At 41.9% G+C, this 21,843-nt stretch overlaps 1 protein-coding gene across 5 annotated transcripts in view; it reads right to left on the bottom strand.

The window, feature by feature from the left end:
* The window catches only part of DMPK (DM1 protein kinase), a 99,759-nt gene that overhangs the window by 37,756 nt on the left and 40,160 nt on the right, over nucleotides 1-21,843 (bottom strand). For all 5 annotated transcript variants that reach the window (XM_082263147.1, XM_082263149.1, XM_082263148.1 and 2 more), the window contains 3 exons: nucleotides 21,290-21,381; nucleotides 1,492-1,575; nucleotides 1,297-1,392 (listed from right to left, as the gene is read on the bottom strand). In XM_082263147.1, coding sequence (XP_082119273.1) covers nucleotides 1,297-1,392; nucleotides 1,492-1,575; nucleotides 21,290-21,381 — 272 coding nt within the window. The remainder of the gene's footprint in view (nucleotides 1-1,296; nucleotides 1,393-1,491; nucleotides 1,576-21,289; nucleotides 21,382-21,843) is intronic.

Genomic DNA, 21,843 nt, shown 5'->3' on the forward strand with positions numbered 1-21,843 from the left:
CTAGAGTAAAATTAATAAAAAGACTTTAAAACTAAAATGTTTGCATAGTTGGAGGCATTACATGGCCTTCCCAATCATGTGATTGGCTGTCACAGTAATTACATGATTGGGAGTGCATCCTACCAGCTTTCATTTGTTACTATTTGACAAGGAGATGTTGGTGAAAGCATAATAGCGCACGCACCCAGCACAAAACCTAGACATATATGTGGCAGCATGGCATTAAGCCCACCTCTTTGCTGTTATATATATGTGCCTGCGGCACAAGGTTATTGAACATTTAATTGCATTAATTAATGTTTTTACTGACATCTGTTAAATTAAATTGAGCATTAATTTTGAAAAACAAAATGCAATTGATGGCTAAGTGATGGCTTGACAAATAACAAAATCTAATATCCCTTCTTAAAGACAACTTAAGGCTTTTTGCCTGAGATAAGACTGAAGGCCATGAAACATTTTTTTTATAGCACTGGCATTATGTCTATGATTTTTTATGTTTTCAAAAAAACAAATTCTATAAAAATATCTTTAATTAATGAGTAAGCAGTGTTCAAGAGAATTTTCAAGCAGCCCACAAGATTTTTACTAGTCTAGAATTGTCTATCATATTAAAAGAGAAGTATGGCCAAAGCTTTTTTGGCCATACTTCTCATCTTGGTCACAGGAGTGCACTTACTTGTGCTCTCCTGGGACCCAGAATCAAAATCCCAGTGCCGACACAGGCTCTGGAAGCATCCTGATAATAATGTTGGGATCCACCTGAAAGCCTAAACGGTAGCTTGCTCAGTCTCTCTGTAAGTCGCTGAGAGCCTGAGCCAGCGGCTCCAGCCCTTTCCTCAGCCCAGTGCTCCATTGTGCTCTGAAGGGGCAGAGCAGAGAGCAGTGGCTGACAGTCACAGAGAACTGAGCGATCATTGGTCATGTGAACACTCAGTTCTCTGGCTTAGAGCCAGTAGGGGACAGCGGCAGCCTCAGATCAATGCTGCAGAAGGGAGGTGAGTATGTATGTTTACTATGCCCACACTTATCCTTTAAATGGCTGCATAATAACACAAAGAATATTAATACCAAAATAAAGACATTAGTCTTCATATCGCAGTTCTTATTGAAAAAGCGCCATTTTTTTGTTGCAGCCAACATCACATTTTCTTTCCATTCTATTATGAGAGAAAAAAAAATCATTTTATTGGCTGCTACAGACAAAAAATGTGTTCTTCTTTCAGAATTGATAGGTTGACTTAATCTCAATAGCCTTGTTTTACTGTGTTAAATTGGCAGGTGGAAGTAACTTACAAGATAATTGTCATCCTGAAAAGCAAAGTGCAACTGTGTTATCCACCTCTTATCTCCATTCACCAAAACTTCTCTTTCTTCTCTATAACAGGCAACCTGCACAGAAGAAAACAGCACATGATTTGCTTAGTTTACTCCTTGGATCAGTTCTCTTTCCCCCGCTACACCATCCCTCTATAAGTCCTCTCATCTCACATCTGATCTTTTCAGAAGGTCCCACTTGTTCATTATCTTCATGGCATAGACTTGAGCATTGCGTTTGTTTCGCACAACTGCAACCTGATGGAGACAGAAGAATACATAATGAGTTAAGGGGTTAAGAATGAGGCTTCCTCTGTCAAATCTACCTCCCTTCCACCACCAGCTATCCGGGCTTTTCTGGAGATCCTTGGGATTCAGTTGCAGAAGAGTGCAGGTAACAGTAGTATATAACTCGACCAAAGTGTTTTAAAGTTTGACCCATCCTCTAAATGATACATCCATCTGCAATATGCATGGCATATATAATGGAAGGCCAGGCTAGCTTTTTTTTTTTAGTTTTAAATAGATTGGACAAAGTGTAGCACCTCTTTCAGGTTTTCAGTACAGTACTCTTAGGGTTCATTTGCACTTGCTTCAACTTCAACACACATTAAAGCGCCTACCACTTTAACATGCTTTTTTAAATTGTTTTTGATGCTTTTGTGATGCTTCGATGATGCTTCAGTGGTACTTTTTTAAAGCTTTAATGAAGTTTGCCAGATGCCCTGTGTGTGTTGATATCTCATAACTGCGATTTCTCCAAAACAAAAGTGAAGCTAAAACTGAATAAATGCCTCTCAAAAGCTTCAGGTGCTTCAAGCGAGCTTTGTCATAGACTTTTATGGAGGCTTTGAAGATGCTTTGAAGCACCACAAAAGCATCATGGGGTATAATTTTTGAATCAAAGCAAAGTAAAGAAAACGCAAGGTGTAAACAGGAATGTAAAGCTATCCATTTTATTTGGTGGCAGGTGCTTTAACTGGCGTTCAGAGAGCTTTAAAAAAAACGTGTCCAGTTCCATGAGGTTGAAGGTCATCAGAGAAAACGGAAACATTTTCATGTGCTGAAAATAGTTGCTGTTTCTCAGGGAGCTGAGCCCCCCTTCACTGTTCGTAAGGGACTTGTCGCCATTCGAGAATTTTCTGACCACCCAGGGCCACATGCCTCATGCTCTTTCCCAACTGTATGCCCTCCTCTCGCTTCCCCCTGAGGATTTTGTTCTCCCGGGAATCCTTAAGTGGGAGAGAGAACTCCACAAGACATTTTCTGAACCCCAGAGACGTAACATCCTCCGGTTCTACCTTAAATCTTCTATATGCACCCGTATCCAGGAATCAAATTACAAGATTCTTACCTATTGGTATTACTCCCCAGTCAGACTCCGTCATATTTTCCCGGAGGCATCTGACAGATGCTGGCGCTGCCAACAGGAGGCGGGCACCATGTCCCACATCTTTTGGAGCTGTCCTCTGCTCCGGGTTTTCTGGGCTGAAGTACGCATAATTTACCAACTAATGACCGAGTATATTATCCCAGATGACCCAGCATTCTTTCTACTACACTGCTCTGGGATGGCTCAGAAGCGCTACAAACGATCTGTGCTCCGACACCTCACAGATGTGGCTAAGTCCTGTATTAGCCTCTGCTGGAAAAGTATGACCCCCCCCCGACGATCTCCCTCTGGTTGCGCAGAGTGAAATGGATTCATGACCTGGAAGATCTGGTACTCTCCGCACAGGGTAGACGAGAGCAATACTCTAAAACATGGGCATGTTGGAACATGTTTATTCTTTCAGACGAGGGACAGGCTCTGAGTGCCTCCCCCCCATCGGGCACCACCTGATTGGGGACAGGGTCACCCGCACGGGTTACTTGCAACCTCTCTTTTTCACCGCTACCCGTCACCCCCCTTCCCTTTACATTCGTCCCCTCCTGGTCTCTTCTTCTTCCATGTTCTCTTCCCCTATTTTCTTACCCGTCTTTCACCCCTCCTGCCTCATATCCCCTCTTTACACACACAGCTACTCCATCTTACCCCACCTTAAGCCTATAAATCCAATGGTTCTGACTTTCAGTACACGCGCTCCTCTGCCTCTTCTGCTGCTTTTCGCTACCATACTGCAGTGGTGCCCTGTACTTAGACTCTTTAACCTCTACGTCTTGCATTCATATATATGATGAATCTCCCAGTTCCCTGACATGTATACTTCATGAATGCACTTAATCGCGGTTGCTGCTGATGTGCTCTACCTTTGTTTATAAGCATTTTGTATACTGTGTTTTCTTTGATATTTCAATAAAGTTGAATTTGAAAAAAAAAAAAAAGAAAATAGTTGCTGTAGTTGACAGCTACGCTGCTCCCACAGCTGCCACTGCACCCGCAAGAACTGAACACGGTGCACCCCGCCTGGGACTGTTGCTGTAAGTGGTGTACGTGATGATGGCCTGATATTTGGCTGGCAACTTGCAAGTTCATGATTGGGGAGTTTCCTCTCCTGCTGTAGCAGCTGTTGTCAGATACAGATGTCGGGGTTGAGCTGGGCACTAGGCAGTTGGGCAGGTTGGCTATGCTGGTGTATTATGTAGATTTGAGGCTGCTCGAAGAAGCATTGCTGTTTGCGCAGAAGTTGCCCCCCGAAAAAAAAAGTTTAGCACTGGCCGCCACTGGACCGAAGCATCACAGAGGCATCACAGAGGCATCACAGAAGCATCAGAAACACAGAAAACAGCATAATATTAGCATCCATAAGGAAAGGGATATATTCCAGAGATAAGACTATAATCCTACCACTTTATAAAACTCTGGTCCGGCCACATCTAGAGTATCCTGTCCAGTTCTGGTCGCAAATCCTCAGAAAGGATGTGCTGGAACTGGAAAGAGTCCAAAGAAGGGAAACTAAGCTAATTAGGGGATTGGAGGACCTAAATTATGAGGAGCATTTACAAGCGCTTGATTTATTCTCCCTAGAGAAGAGACGCCTGAGAGGGGACATGATAGCTATTTACAAATACCTCAATGGTGATCTCAACATAGAAGAAAAACTATTCAGTCGCAAGGAATGTAAGAGAACACGAGGCCACACAATGCAATTAGAGGAGAAGCAATTTAACCTCAGGCTACGCAAAGGGTTTTTTACAATAAGGGCAATAAGATTGTTGAACTCTCTTTCACAAATGGTGGTAACTGCGGGGAGTATGGCTACTTTTAAAAGACTCTTGGACATACATCTCCAAGATCAAAACATTCAGGGGTATGGGAAATGAATACATCCACACACACCTACACAGGTAGAACTGGATGGACTATTGTCTTTATTGAACCTTCACTACTATGTAACTATGTAACACATAAAAAAGCATGTTGTTTTTAATATGTGTTGAAGTCGAAGCAAGTGTAAATAAGCTCTTACGGTCTCTGCTGGCGAGATTCAACTTCCATATTATAGCAAATCAATTGGAATATAGCAGTACAATATAGTTCTGATATTTGTTTTATAATAAAATATAGTATTGTACAGGACAAAACAGATTCCATGGCAAAGTATAGTAAAAGAACTCAAGCAAAAAAATGGCAGCTATAGATAAATGCTGTGATTTAGGCACATCAGTGGATATAGTATATGGAGAAGCTGAAGGGAAGGAGAGCATGAATCTAAATTGTATTATAATTTGTAGAAAATAGCATGAGTGGCTCTGAATGTCACACTGCATTGTAGTGCATTTGCACATCTCTCCCAGCAAGGAGTATTATCTCCAAGGGTTAGAAAGGCTGGATTCATCTCTTTTTCATGGATAGTGTAGGACCCACTGATAATGGGGTACTTTGACGCAGTAGTGGGCTTGAGCACGATATGGCCATATGGTGGGACCAAACCCCCATTTTTATTTATGGACTCTCTTCAGATTTGGTAGTAATTTCTTTTGCATTTGCGCGCTATTCTTTTTTAATATACATGTCTTTTGGTTCATAGCTGCAGCAGCTTTGGAAATACATGGGTATGCTCCCCCAAATTTTTTGCCTGTTTATTATGTATTCGGTCTGACCAGACTATCGTGGTTGAGCAGCCCTCCCCACCCCCCACACACACCTGTACTCAATCAGTGTCCACCATCAAGTGGATATAGGAGGAGTCCCCTGTAGTGCATTTGCACATCTCTCCCAGCAAGGAGTATTATCTCCAAGGGTTAGAAAGGCTGGATTCATCTCTTTTTCATGGATAGTGTAGGACCCACTGATAATGGGGTACTTTGACGCAGTAGTGGGCTTGAGCACGATATGGCCATATGGTGGGACCAAACCCCCATTTTTATTTATGGACTCTCTTCAGATTTGGTAGTAATTTCTTTTGCATTTGCGCGCTATTCTTTTTTAATATATATGTCTTTTGGTTCATAGCTGCAGCAGCTTTGGAAATACATGGGTATGCTCCCCCAAATTTTTTGCCTGTCACACTGCATTGCATGAGCTTTACAAAACAAATCACAGAGGTCCATACACTTACAAATTCATGTACCATGAGATACAAGGATACAGGTATATAAAAAAGCAAGCACACCAGAGTGCAATATACAGTCAGGGGAACAAAATTATGCTAACCCAACGTTTTGGGGATATAAATCCACTTTTCCAGAAAAAGCCTTCTACCCTCAGTTACCATCCAGATGTACACAGTTACTAGGACAGGAAAGAGAGGAATATTCAGCAGTGGAGAGACAGTCGGCAATATAGGCCTGTGATAATGGTCTAAACCGGGCTACTATGGCACTCTAGCTGTGGCGAAACTACAGATCCCAAGAAGCATTGCAAGACTGGCTGCTACAGGCATAACTCCCAGAGGTACAATGGGATTTGTAATTTTACCACAGCTGGAGTACTGAGGTTGCCTATTCTAGTCTAAACTTTCACTAACAGTAACAATAAAAGCATGGAGAGTGTGAATGTGTTTACACTGATTTGACCAGATATTCAGGTTTTCTTCCCTCGCTCAAAAACATACTGATCCTTTAATTGGCTTCCACCCCAACTGGCCGTAGGAAATAATTTTGTTTATGACCTGACAGTCTGATGCAAGATTAGGGGTGTCTAGGGCTACTTTTGTAGGTAAAAAACACATTTTAAATGTGCTCTTAATTGCACAATATTTTTCAACTTGTTGGGAAGCTAGTAGTAGTTTAATACTGAACAACCACTATATTGCAGTTTTAACATCGCTACACCAGGTACTTAACAACAATTCACACCTTCAACTCATTCAACTGACATATGTCCCAGATTTAGGGCACCACTATGAGTGGTTTATGTCAATTAAAATAGGGTGTTTTCCCAACGTTTCACCATAAGGCCCCTTTCACTCGAACAGTTAGATTTCAGTTTTTAGCTACTTAAAGAGGAACTTATTTACTGCAGCTAAATCCAGACAATGCATCCCTATAGCCCTGTTCACACACTGCATTTAGCAACGTTTTCATAATATACGGTTTTGTGCATTTAGGAAAAATAAAGTTGACAGCGTCCAGGAGCGATGTACCGCAGCTATCTGTATATAAACGCAGGTAATCGCAGTACAAAGAAAAAATAAGTAAACAGTTGTATACAAAAGGCAAGAATTTACTAGCGCAGCTAAACACAGCCGCATGTAAACGCACGTAATCGCACGTAATCGCAATGTACAAATGTGAATAATCTTTGTGCCAAGAGTGTTGGAATTTCAAAATAAAAAACATGCGTTTACCAACAGCACAACAACCGCCCGTGTGAAAGGGGCCTAAAGGCCCGTACACACGATACGAAAATCGGAAGTAAAATTTCGTCCGACGAACAATCTGCCTATTTTCGGATCATTAGTATAATGCTTTTTCGACAGCCGATTACGGATTTTTGGAAGACAAAACCTGGATGTGCAAGCTATAAATTTTTATCGTATGTGAACACAACGTCAGATTTTTGTTTAATCAGAACAGTTTTCGTCCGAAACAAGTCGTAAGAGCAAGACTAGGCATGCTCAGAAATGAAAGAACACACACAAAACAATTCAACACATGACATCACTTCTCAAGTAGAATTCTGTCATACGAGAATTTTCATATGAAAGTAACCTCTTCACTTTCCATAGGAGACTAGCATGCAACAAAAAAACGGACGAAAGATCGTCCGATAATCTGATCGTGTGTACGAGGCTTTAGTCACTTTGTTAGATAATAGACCAGTGGTGTCAAACTCAAATTCATCAAAGGGTGATAAGCAGTATGAATGCCCTCGAAGGGCCAGTTGGATCTGGGGCGTACTACATACAGAGTGCAGAGTTCAGGAGTGAATTATGTACAGAGTGCAGGGTTTAGGGGTGCATTATGCACAACATGTAACCCAACCCCCAAAGCTTTCTCGCATTTCTCTCTCCTACCAGGCCCGGCTCTAGTACCTACCTGTGTAGGGGGCTCTGTCTCGCCTTGCAAAGAGGTTGCTCTTTCACTCAGATTCTCGAGATCTGTCCCTGCCATAAGTGTGTGCTAGGGATCTGTTACTTCCGGGGGCCGGTGTGCTTGAAAGTGACAGCAGGGAACGGAGGGCCAGAGCTGGAGATGGTGGAATGGAGTTCCACCATGTTCCGACTGAAAAATAGGGTGCGAGGGCCACTTGACAAAGCCTGGAGGGCCAGATTTGGCCCGTGGGCCTTGTGTTTGACATGTGTGTAATAGACCAAGTTGCTCATGTGTGTTTAAATGCTTGGAGATGTTCCTGACATTGACTGGAACTGAGAAAGACAGAACAAGTTGGATTGAATGTGACTAACTACGTTTAGCTATCTTTATCCCTGCAATTTGACAGCAATTCACACTTTTAGCCATGTAACTCAAACAGTTAGCACATGCCCCAGACTTCTCGGCACCGTGTTGACTGGATTATGTTAATTAGAACAGGGTGTTTTCACAACTTTTCACACCTTCAGTCATGTTCTTTGATATTCAACATTTCCCTGACGCATTCCGTGACACTATAATGTTTGGATTAAGGTGACTGCGTTTCCCGTGTGAGTATAAAAGGTGGGTAATGTTTCTAACACTGACTTTAATTTATTTGTCACTTGGATGAGCTGTGAAACATCATCAACATTACTAAACAAGTCGAGTCAAATGTGACTAACTGCTACTAGCTATAGCATGACCTGTATAGATAAAATCTTCACAAACAATTTGTTGGAAGGTGCTATGCTGCAAGGCTGCTGTTTCTTATCTTTTCTATTGATAAGACAGAAAGACTTACTATACTAAAAGGTCATCAGTATAGATCACCTAAATCACCAGATACTACACAACAAGTCATTGCATGTGTGGGGATGAGCTCATGTCATCCAGTCTGTTGTTCTTAGAAGAGCCACCATTAGGCCTCTTGCACATGATACTCCTGTTTGAGCATCTTGCAGCTTGAAAATGCTCAGTACAGCTTTTAGCTTTTTTTACTGAGCTAAAATACAGCCCATTGACTGTAATGTGCCTATGCACACAGGTGCGTAAACAAGCGCTGTGCATTCTGCAGTAAAATGCACACAGGTGCGTAAACAAGCACTGTGCATTCTTCAGTAAAATGCACACAGGCGCGTAAACAAGCGCTGTGCATTCTTCAGTAAAATGCCGTAGGCACGTAAACAAGCGCTGTGCATTCTTCAGTAAAATGCACACAGGCGCCTAAACAAGCACTGTGCATTCTTCAGTAAAATGCACACAGGTGCGTAAACAAGCGCTGTGCATTCTTCAGTAAAATGCACATAGGCGCGTAAACAAGCGCTGTGCATTCTCCAGTAAAATGCACACAGGCGCGTAAACAAGCGCTGTGCATTGTGCAGTGAAATGCACACAGGTGCGTAAACAAGCGCTGTGCATTCTTTAGTAAAATGCACACAGGCGCGTAAACAAGCGCTGTGCATTCTCCAGTAAAATGCCGACAGGCGCGTAAACAAGCGCTGTGCATTCTCCAATAAAATGCACACAGGCGCGTAAACAAGCGCTGTGCATTCTTTAGTAAAATGCACACAGGCGCGTAAACAAGCGCTGTGCATTCTCCAGTAAAATGCCGACAGGCGCGTAAACAAGCGCTGTGCATTCTCCAATAAAATGCACACAGGCGCGTAAACAAGCGCTGTGCATTCTTCAGTAAAATGAACATAGGCGCGTAAACAAGCGCTGTGCATTCTCCAGTAAAATGCACACAGGCGCGTAAACAAGCGCTGTGCATTCTCCAGTAAAATGCACACAGGCGCGTAAACAAGCGCTGTGCATTCTCCAGTAAAATGCCGACAGGCGCGTAAACAAGCGCTGTGCATTCTCCAATAAAATGCACACAGGCGCGTAAACAAGCGCTGTGCATTCTTCAGTAAAATGAACATAGGCGCGTAAACAATCGCTGTGCATTCTCCAATAAAATGCACACAGGCGCGTAAACAAGCGCTGTGCATTCTCCAGTAAAATGCACACATGCGCGTAAACAAGCGATGTGCATTCTCCAGTAAAATGCACACAGGCGCGTAAACAAGCGATGTGCATTCCTCAGTAAAAACAAAATAGAAAAAGCTGCATTTTTTGGTCAGTAATTTACGTCTCAATGTGCACAAATGCACTCAAATACGCGCAAATGCTCATTTACATACAGTACAGAACAAGAACATGGCCTTATCGTGTGTGTGTGTGTGTGTGTGTGTGTGTGTGTGTGTGTGTGTGTGTGTGTGTGTGTGTGTGTGTGTGTGTGTGTGTTTGTGTGTGTGTGTTTGTGTGTGTGTTTGTGCAACTGCAGTAGTAGGGGCAGTAGACTCAAACTTCCATTTGCGGCAATGTCTGCTAAGATGGATTCAGTTTCCCCTCTAAACTGCTGCATAATTTGTCAGTTCTATGGAATTAAAGTAAAGTAAAATCAATTCATTTGAGCACCTTTATTGCAATACCAGTGAATTGAAAAGTACCTGTTCTATTCAGGGGAAGAATAGCTCAATCTGTGCAGACTATGCAGCAGAATGAGGGCTTTCTGGGATCTAGGGGCCCATTTATACTGAATATAGGATAGACTGGTGCTGAAACATCCCACTCTTTCACATAGGGCATTGCTAACTTCCACAGCAGGTAAGAAAGGGGAGGTATTCTTCACAATGCTGTAAGGTCAATTGGATCCTGTCTAAATAGGTCCTAGTAGGTGTATGAATTCAATTTGTCTGGCTATTTCCCATTCTGGCTGCTTTTGGGTGATCCCTGAAAACCCATCTCTTCAGAAAGCCTATCATGCCTCCAGTTAGTCTTTTATCACTTCCATCAGCTCATCCCCCACAGTTACAACCTTTTGTACCACTTGCCCCACCCTATTAGATTGTAAGCTTTTATTAACAGGGCACTCTTAAGTGGGGCACACACTAGTAGAAAATCTGCCGAAAATTCCCGTCCAAGGTAAAATCGCACGATTTTCAGCTAGTGTGTACACAACTTTCAGCAGCCGATGCCGATATTTTCAACGAAAAAAAACAGAGGGACAAACACCAAAATTTTTATCGTCCGTCCCCAGACGACCAATTTACGTTTAATGTGTATGCAGTACGTCCGCGAAAAATCAGATACGAAAGACCGCGCATGATCTGAAGTTGCTGACAACCCGGAAGTCTAGGTACAAATGTCCCAAGAAAAAAAAAAAAAAGGACGAGGAATTTCGTGAACATTTATGTACAGTCAACTAAAAACGGTTATGAATGCTGAGCAAGAGAGAAAAATCGGAGGATATTTCGTCCGGTTTCCGTCAAGTGTGTACGGGCCTTAAACCCTCTTGTATTTTATTGTACTCTAACTGTACTGTCTCCCTTTTATATTGTAAAGTGCTGCGTAACCTGTTGGCGTTATATAAATCCCGTATAATAATAATATAATAGTGTGAGTTAGGGACCTTGGATTGTAAGCTCCTTGAGGACAAGGACTGATGTCAATGTGCAATATAGATGTAAAGCGCTGCGTAAATTGATGGAGTTATATAAGTACCTGCAATAAATAATAATAAAATACATGATGTAACAAGACTTATAGTTTGTAATATCCAAGAAGTTTGTTCAGCAGCAAGAATATCCTTCACTTTCTGCCTGACCAGCACAGTGACATACAGAATACTTCTCCCATTTCTCCTTGGCCCATCTTGAAAGAAGTGGGGTTTTTGCTGTTTTGCTTATTTCATATAAGTTGAATAGGGGCTCAAAAATTGTTCTTGTGGGTTTTTTTTAACTCTTATTGACCCTTTCATGATCTAATTATTGTTAGAAGCCTCCCTAGTTGTTCATGCCAACAAGAGAAGTAGTACAGAATATACCCTGCATAAATGCTACTATAGAACAGAGTACATTGCATTGAATTTTTCCACACCTTTTTTCTTCTATTATTTGTTTAGCTGGGAAATATTGACTTCCTGGCAATCAGTCTAAAGTGCTGGTCTGGCTGTTTTACAGATCAAGAATACAAAGTAGTATTTCTGAAGTATCATATACTCAGTAACAGAAATAGTACTGCTAATTCAAGGAACACATGCTGAAGTGTAGTGTTGCCCAAAAGTGAAATTTCAGAATAGGCGGAGCCAAAAGAGTTAAATCCAACTCTTCATAAATGTACTCAGTGCTCCAATCACAAGTCCTTCCACTGGTGTATTTAGGTTTTGTGCTGCCCTAGGCCTGACTAAACTTGTGTACGCTTTTAATTTAAATATGACTCACCCCTTCCTGTAAAGACCACACCCCTTCCTTTTTATGACCCACCCTGTCATCTGTAAACCACAGACCACAACCACAGTCTATCAGTGCCCATCAGTATAGCCTTATCAGTTCCCATAAGTTCAGCCTTTTCAGTGCCCATCAATGCAGCCTTATCAGTACCTATCAGTGCAGCCTCATTACTGCCCATCAGAGCAGCCTCATCAGTGCAGCATATCAGTGCGGCCTCATCAGTGGCCATCAGTACAGCCTCATCAGTGGCCATTAGTGTATCAGTGCATCATGTCGGTGCCCATCAGTGCTGCCTTATCAGTGCAACCACATCAGTGCAGCTTATCAGTGCCGCCTCATCGGTGGCCATCAGCGCAGCCTCATCTGTGGTCATCGGTGCAGCCTATTAGTGCTCATCAGTGCAACATATCAGTGCAGTGCATATCAAGGCAGCATATCAGTGTAGCCCCATCAGTGAAGCTTATCAGTGCCACCTTGTGCCCTTAAGTGCAGTCTCATCAGTGCCGCAAGTCAATACTGCCTTATCAGTGCATCCTCATTAGTGCCCATCAGTGCAGTTTATCAGTACTCACCATTGCCGTCTCTTCAGCACCCATTAATGCAGCCTATTAGCGCAGCATATCAGTGCTGCCTTATCAGTGCAGCTTATCAATGCCACCTCATCAGTGGCCATCAGTGCAGCTTTAACAGTGCCCATTAGTACAGCTGTATGTCACTGGATTAGTAAGATTACTCCTTTCTTTTATTTTGGACTTGTGTTTGCTGCCACTGATTGTAATCATAGATTTATTTCACTTATTTGTTTAATAAATAGGACATCCATAGTCATTATACAAATAACCCCAATTCACCCCATAAGGCACTATACTAAAAGTGTAGCGCAAGCCGGCGGGGACCCTTGTTGGCCTAGGCCAAGATACAGCACTGAGACCTTCCCATCAGATTTTTCCACCTCTGCTCCTATCCACCATGAAGTCTTAAGCCTCGTACACACGATCAGATTATCGGACGATTTTTCGTCAATTTTTTGTTGCATGCTAGTCTCATGTCGAAAGTGAAGAGGTTACTTTCATACAAAAATTCCCGTACGACAGAATTCTACTTCAGAAGTGATGTCATGTGTTGAATTGTTTTGTATGTGTTCTTTCGTTTCTGAGCATGCGTAATCTTGCTCTTACGATTTTTTTTGGACGAAAACTATACTTATTAAATGAAAATCAGACGTCGTGTTGACGTACGATAAAAATGTTATAGTCTGCACATCCAGTTTTTGTCGTCCGAAAATCTGTAACTGGCTGTCGAAAGCACCATACTAACAATCCGAAAATCGGCAGATCATTCGTCAGACGAAATTTTACTTCCGATTTTCGTATCGTGTGTATGGGCCTTTACTCTTCCTAATGCAGCAAAGTGTTCCAGATAACACACACCCCTCCTCGTTTTGCATTATGTAAAACAAATGAAAAAATCCAGCAGGAGGAGTTGGCCTCCTTTTAATCTCTATATCAGTTGTGTGGATGAGGGAAATCAAGCACAGTGATCACTACTGTGACTGCTAAGAGACATGAGAAACCATTAAGAGATTTCATTTTTCAGCAGCTACCAGACAGGTAAACATCAATATTGGCCAAAAATGAAGTAAAAACAAAGGATACATTTCTGAATATGTAAATTGCCTTTTTAATTATCTATATCTATCAAATATGGCAGGAAGGATATTTGCCAATTAGCAACAACTTCTAAGATGAAAGCTATACCTCACCACCCGCTCTTGGGGGCAACATATTTTGGAGACAACACCACTCCCCCTTCATCTGGGCTCTACACAGGATAAAACCTGGATGGATTCAGAGAAATCAGTGACTTGACAGATCTATATGGGTGTTGCTCCCGAAACGCATTGCTTGTTTTTTATATGACCTTTTTTTTAATCAACGTTAAAAATTATTGTTGACTTTTTTTATCTAATTTTGGTTTGGAGCTCCTTTCTGTATTTCTTTTGAGAAGATGTGAGACCAGGGAACCAGACTTTGCCTGGAGAGAAGATCCATTGTGAGGATACTCTTTGCGTTCCAAAGCCTGTTGCCTGGGGAGGCCTCGTCAGCTTCTAGTCTAGTCCCAGAGAATTAGAATTAGAGTCTAGTCCCAGAAAATTAAAAATATACCTTTGTTAGGGTCAGAAAATAGGAAGCAAATAGGAAGCACCTTCAAAAAGCTTGCTCATTCTATTGCTGGTCTCAGTTTAATGGCACACATGCAGATGGCAGATGCAATTTACTGAAAGCGATCCTGTATAAGGATCAAATGAGCATGATGGTCTTCAGTTTATGAAGGACAATATTTCTATATGCCCACACCTGCGGTGCACATATTTTAACAGAGCATTAAGTTCTCGTTTACATTGAATGCGGATTTGCAATCGTAGAACATGGGGAAAGGAGTTTGGGACTTTATATGAGACTCATGGCCAACAGAGTCTCCATCCCTGATTGCATGTAAGCAAAAACAAAAATAATTAAAAGCTTGGGACTTTATATGAGGTGTGACCAGCTACTAAAGTAGGGGTAAAAATAAAGTAAGAAAAAAGGAACCAATGTAAAATGCATAGTAAATGTATTAGTAAAACCAGTAATGCTTAATATGTAACCCCAAAATATGGGAGTAACCATGAATAGTACAATTGTAGATATGCAAGACCATAATAATGGTACAGTGCAATACAGTAATATCATGATAATAACATAGGTAGAGTACATAAATAAAACATATTATTGTATACAGTCATAAGACAGTTGATCGCATGTATAAACTTGCAGAATTGGCCTGTAGGAGACTCAACGCGTTTCGTGAGCAAATTTCACTTCGTCGGGAGTAGGCACAATTTAGATATCTAGAAAGAATGCACATAGATGAACAACAGTATATATCCAATGATCACAAGGTCTCAAACCAGTGAGGGTGTCACTTACAGTATGATATCGAGTATATATGAAAATTGGGGGTAGCGGGTCATGCGAGGGTATGTCCAGCCAGGGAACTGAGGGGGCAAAGCCCGTGCGTGTCAAGTGGGCATGATGAATCAAACGTTGGTGCAAAATGGCTCTCCAAAAAGGGGATCTCAAACCCTTCACTCCTAGAAGTGAATATCTATAATAGTAGCAAGGATGCATAAGTAAAAATAAATGGTAAAGATAAAAATTCTTATAAAAAGGTATGATATGGGTGAGATCGTGAAGACGCCAGAGACCCAAGTGAATGGCATAATACTAAGTGTGTCCAAGGACCCGTAATAATAAGTGAATAGTCCAAGAGAGAATGGAGGTTAAATGTAAACCTGTAGAATCATCAATTAGGTGAAGGATTTGCAATCGTGCAACTTCATCTGAACTCACACAATTTCAAAGCTGCATTTCAGTCCGACTTTGGGGGTTACTTGAAAGACATCTGTGCTGGTTCATGCACAGATGTCTATAGAAGCCGCCTCCGAAAATCACCAAATGTAGTGCAGGAACTACTTTTGGAAATCGGTGCTGCGCCACAAAGTCTGCGTCGCACCGATTGGGACAGTGCCATTGACGGCAATAGGTTGCGATTTGACATGCGATTTGAACTGACAACTGCACCGATGTGAACGGGGGCTAAAGGGAGTTTGCCACATGTGAGGTAAGTTCAGAGCAAGGTAGGCTAACATACTGCAGATATTGCTTTTGCTTTTCTAATTTATGCTGCCAGAGAAGAGAAATCAGCAGTAAAAAAACAAGTTGTTCTGGTGCTTGTTTAAATCTGTGACACCTTTGCAGGGAACAACCTATCAGAGCCAAATGGCTCTGCGCCTGGATGCTGCAGACAATTCTTTAATACGTCTACCAGCTAGAGTGATTTTATTATTACAGTGTAACATTGATTTTGCCAATAGCTGACCCAGAAGATACGTTCAATTCTCTAATCAGTGAAGTGATGCCTATCTGTGCTTTTTGTGAAGAAGAAAGGTTCTCTTTAATTCAAACTTGTCAGCTATGTTAGAGTGGCCACACAAGTATGTATATGATCAATTGATCATCTGATGTGACAAATTATGACCACATTGAATAACACCAGCAAACCTGATTTCAATTGATTTCTCTTGATTGATCTCTTGATTGACTCAGACTATACCATGACGGAATTTCGACAAATCAATTTGATTGCCTAAACAATTATCTGCCTGTGAGCTGGAGAAATAATCACAGTAGAGATTGAATAAACATCTGTTTTTAATCAATTGTTTACTCCTATGACTAATTAATCCTTAGACCAATAGTCTCAGTTGATTGCAAAGTGAGGAAGAATACTGTATGGGTAGATTGATACATAAATCTGTTTTTAGTGGTTGCTTATACTAAGACTGATCAAAAATCGTTAAGTACACCGCCATGGTGAGTGAGCAGCTGCTGCAGGGAAGAGGAGGGAGAACCGAAAACAGCTGGGCCACAGGAGCCCACGGGTGCCTTTAAAGCTCCGGGAATTCATAGCCAATGTTTGTCAGTCCCTTAAAAAAGGGAGCCGGAGCTGCTGAATCACAAGACAGACCTATTTTTACACGGAATGCAGCATAGTTAGGAAGAGGGGGGAGGGAAGCAGAACTTCACCCAAAAGGGAAGTTCCGCTTGTTTGCATTCTTCCCCCCTCCTTTGCCACATTTGCCACTTTTTTTTTGGGGGGGGGGGGGGAGTAGGTACCTGGTTTTGCCACAACAGTCTGAGTGGAAGTTCAGTCCTCCCTCCCTCCCCCACAGCCTTCTGGGAAACATCACAAGTCCCAGAAAACTGCGGGACCGTTCAAAAAGCATGGCATGGCTTCACTGCCAGTTTCCCTTACTCTAAGGGTTTGTAACCCTAAATTATGCTTTGTTGCCAGCCCCCCTATTTTAAGCTGCCATCCTGCACTGTATTACTGTTTGGTAGAATCAATCTCTCTAAATACCTTTTAGTGCTGTATCTTCAGGCCGGTCACGTAACTCCCGGCCGCTCTGCTACTACAATCCAGTGCTACAGCAGGAGAAGCCAAGCTCTTCCTCTGACCTCAGTAGGGAGTCACATGACCTCCAAGCTGGCCGCTCGGCTCCTCCCACTGATTGTAGTAGCCGGGAGTCACGTGACTGGCTTGAAGATACAGCACAATGTATTTAGAGGCATCAATTCTAACAAACACTTAAACAGTGCAGGATGGCAGCTTAAAATAGGGGGGGCTTGCAGTGACATTTTTTTTTTTTTACTAACAGCAGCAGGGGAGGGGCAAGACAGAAACAGACTCCTGAGCTGACAGGCAGGGAGGGGAGGGGGGAGAGCAGAGAGGAGAGACAGCAGATGACGGAAGCACGTAAACTGACCACGGTGTCAAGGCTCAGCAGCCATGATAAACCATGGTCAGTTTAAAGAGAGGAGGGCAGGAAGTGGCAGGATCAGCCAGGTTTTTTACAGTTTCCAGAGAGGCAGGTTAGACAGCACAAGCACTGTGCTGTTTAACATGCTATAAGGAAGCAGAATCTCTGTTTTTTAGGGTAACAACCACTTTAAGATGTTGGCACCTGGACTCAAAGGCAATAAAAGAATTGGCTCTGGTGAGGACAGCGTTGGATCCTTGGACAGGTAGGTGTCTATTAGTAGCTGCTGACTGTTATTTATTTTTCTTTGGGGGGGGGGATAGACTGGAGCTCCTCCTTAGGAATAAATAAGAAAAGTTAGACTTTACTACCACTTTCAGGTATGCCTAAGGGTAGCCATCATAATGTGCCTGCTATTTCACTTTTCTGCGTGCCCCCCCCCCCCCCCCGCCAATCTTGGCTTCACTTAATTGTTAAAAGTTTGACTTCTCTGGCTTCGATATAAACCCTCGACCACTTGACACCTACTGTCCAGTGCCTCCGTGGTTAATAAAGGTGTAGGGTAGGGAGATGGCAGCATTAAAGTTAGAGGAGCTGATCACTTATTAACAAGTGAACCCACGTTTACAGGGGTGCACAAAGGGAAGTTTTCCAGTTCATATATTTGATTGCAGACATTTTTTGGTGCCTATTCTCAGACAGGACTTTTATGTTTAAAAATTAAAACTTTCTGAAACGTTTTCTTTAAATATAGAAAGGCCCAAGGCATCTCTTGTGTTATCTTTATGGAATCAAATTATTTGCTGTTCTTATTTGATAAAATACAAATATTATGGAAATTTGGATTTACACATGTGCTTTGCTTTGTGTTTGGGCCAAAAGCATTTTGAGCCTGGGCCAAAATCCTTAAAGCTTCTGGATAGTTGACTCTAAGGCTGATTTTACTACTCGGCTATTACAAGACATATGAAATAATGAATGAAAATAATTGTAAAATTGAATTGTGGGTTGTAGAAACCAACCAGCATTCTGGTTGTACATAAACAAAGCATCTGATTGGTTGCTCTAGATAACTGTTTGGGTTTTGCTCCAATTTACTTTGTTTCTTTTTACTTTTAGAAAATGTACCACTTTAGTGTGGCACTTTGCTCTTCAGACTCAAATACTAAAGAAGACTGGTATTTTTAGTGCAGAGCAGAATATATTAACTTTGTTAGTGGCCAATTCACCAAAAGTGATGCAGTTTCCATTTTTGAGCAGATGGCAAAATGCATGCACCGGAATTCCTCAGTATTCCTATTCACAGAACCAGCACAAGAGGTCTTACGCTATTCCCTGCTGGGTATTTAATTTACATTTTTACTGCATACAGCAGAATAAAGTAGAAGTATTGCTTGATTTAGTGACACAGTATTGTTGGGAAGGGAACAGACCTTTTAAATTCAGCAGGTGCATAGTTTTGTCAAAGTCCCTGGCTGACATAAAAAGTTATTGGTAATTTCAAATCTTCCCGCTTCCACTCATATTTTATTAGTTTTAAGTGGATTGATCATTTCATTATTTAAGGCCGGCCATACACAGTTCAAATCGTTAATGGGCAGGCTGAATGTACCTAGTTGATTGATCGATCAACTTGGGTACAACCAGCCTGCCGGATTCTCTTGAAATATCGCTAGCGGCTGTTATAGCCTCTAGCAATAATCACTGTCTTCTGCCCGCCCGAGTCCCCCCGCCGGGAGCAGACAATGGCTCAGCAGGATGGATTCCCCTTTCAGCAATGTCTGTGTTGATGGGGGAATCATGCAAATTTATTTTCCTGCAACCCATGGTTGCAGGACAGGAATTCGCACCGTGTATGGCCTACCTAAGTCAAATGAAGACCTGACCACTGCACAAATTTTCTGCAAAACAATCTTGGCATAAACATGCATTAAAACTGCCCTTAACGCAAGGTGTTATTCATTCTACTCCCCACATCAGTCCCTAACACATTTGACAGGGGAGCAGCTACTTTTTTTTTTTTGACAGGTACCACTCCCATTTCCTCAATTCTCGCCGAGAATGATGTGCACATAGGCACCCCCTGCCTCCCCCCCCCCCCCTCCACCACCTACCCACAGCCTTCTGGAACACTCCACACATCCCAGGAGGCTGCAGGACCAGTCTCGAAGCCCCACGCAAACTTGCGCATGTGCAGTGGGGAGCTGGCTGTGATTCCTCAGGATATCACAGTGAGCTTCCATATCCAAAATAGAAACCCTGGGGACCCGCAGTGCTAAGAAGAGCCAACTGTGGGAAGAGCCAACTGTGGGAAGACAACGCGGGACCCCAGATTTTAAAAATCTAAAGCTATAGTACTTGCAGCTGCAGACTTTTGTTTTTTTTAAAGACAAAAGTTCCTCTTTAATGTTCTGAGTGAGTTTGCATGCTTATATACTAAGCAAGCATGCTTGTCATTGGCTTTATTTCAAGAAAATAACAAGAATCATCCAGTAAATTACATTTTAGTTGGGCAATGCCTGGCCTGTGATCTGACGGTATGCATTTAGGCAGAAATTGTGTAATTAGCCTCTATTTTTATATCTTTACCTCTATATTCTTAAATGTGCGGTCTTAGAGGCACCAGACTGGTTATAAATGGATCGAAATTTGGCTGGTTCAGGCTGGGCAGGCTAGTTATACTGGAGTCAATCTATTGATTGACTTCAGTTCAAAGAACCCGTTGGGTTTTTTGCATACAATCACTGCCGCCAGCTATAGCCGGCAGCAGTGATCATTTTTTGACAAAGAAAAAGAACACAATAGCACAGCGGGAGGGATTACTGCATCAACACTGACTGTGTTGATGTGGGAACAAAGTGGTTTTCTTTCCTTCAACCTGCGGTTGAAGGGAAGAAAATTGCATAATGTATGGCCAGCCAGCCTTAGACCCAGTGCACTTAGTAACAGACCTGGCCAGACATGCCCCATCCCTTCCTCTGCGTGAGGACACTTGTGATGAGGGGTGAGGCTGTTACTCAGCTCTGCCAGCACAGAGCACATGGAGAGAAGTAAATGATGCAGGATTTTCACTGGGGAAAAAAGGATTTTATGGATTTTCTACCCACTCTAAACAATTATTAGTTTTTACTATTCATACATTTTTGGATACGTACTGTAGCTAAAACTTGTTCTAACTTATAAAGGTTGTATAAATCCCTTTACAGTAACCATGACCCCAATAAAAGAGAGGTTGAACCTTGCACTTCATGGTACAGACTTGGGTACTCACTAATTTTATATCAAATATGCAGATGTTGTGGTAAAGGAAATTTATATCAGGGAATGTTATTAGTGGATTTTGATCATGCTTATATAAAGTCTAAATTATATATATATATATATATATATATATATATATATTTTTTTTTTTTTTTTTGTGGTTGCAACCTTCGTGGGAATGCATTGTGGAAGTTCTGTAAAACAGCTGGTGAAGGGGTGTCAGCGGAGGTCACACTGTCCTTGGGCATTCGACCATTATTGTCCAGATCCGGCAACAATCAGCTCATGTTTATGGGTATCCAAAGGCTCCATAACAATCTCTGTCCAAGCAGCCAGTTTTTTTTTTTCATTGCACAAAAAATTCTGTCAACTATTTAAAGTTCCAGCCAAAAACCTGTCTCTGTAATATGGATTAAATTACATTTTTTTCTTTTTGCTCCTTAAATGAAAGCCACTTGTCTCATGCCCCTTTACTTAGTCAGTTAATACGTTCAGAATGCTATTTGATCTTGGTTACTTATGTAAGGCAGTTCTCATATGGCATGGGTAAACATTACATGGAGATTAGCCATTCTGCAAAGGTCAGTGATCTCCACATACCAGGCTGAGGTCTTACCTCACTGAATGCTCCCCTTCCAATCACCTTGATGATGTCAAAATCACTTCTCTTCATCCTCTGTGCCCGTAGACTCTGCACAAATGGTTCAGCTGTCGAATGACAAAAATACATATTACATAAAGATGGGGAAGAATGCACCCCCTACAGAAAGGATATTAGACATTACCATGGAAAAAAACAAGACCACATGTTGAGCGCCTTTTAAAGGTAATTTTTTACAGGTCATGGAATTTCCAAAAGTAGAAATCTAATATACCTTATTTTATTAAAAAATAGGATGATATTAGTTCCTGTTCATGTGCAGAAGTCCACTGACTCTAGGTGATTCTACTTCCATGAAGTGAAGGGGGATCATTTACACTACTCAGCACACACACAACACAATGGGGTTGATATACTAAAGGCAAATAGACTGTGCACTTTGCAAACTGCAGTTGCACTCTGCAAGAGCAGTTGCTCCAGAGCTTTGTAAAAAAGCAAAAAAGATTTGCTGACTTCCATCAACCAATCATGTGCAATCAAAAATGTTTTTTTTTTTTCCTTGCTTTTTT

This window comes from Pelophylax lessonae (genome assembly GCF_965119305.1).
Source record: "Pelophylax lessonae genome assembly, chromosome: 7".
Classification (NCBI taxonomy): Eukaryota; Metazoa; Chordata; class Amphibia; order Anura; family Ranidae; genus Pelophylax; species Pelophylax lessonae.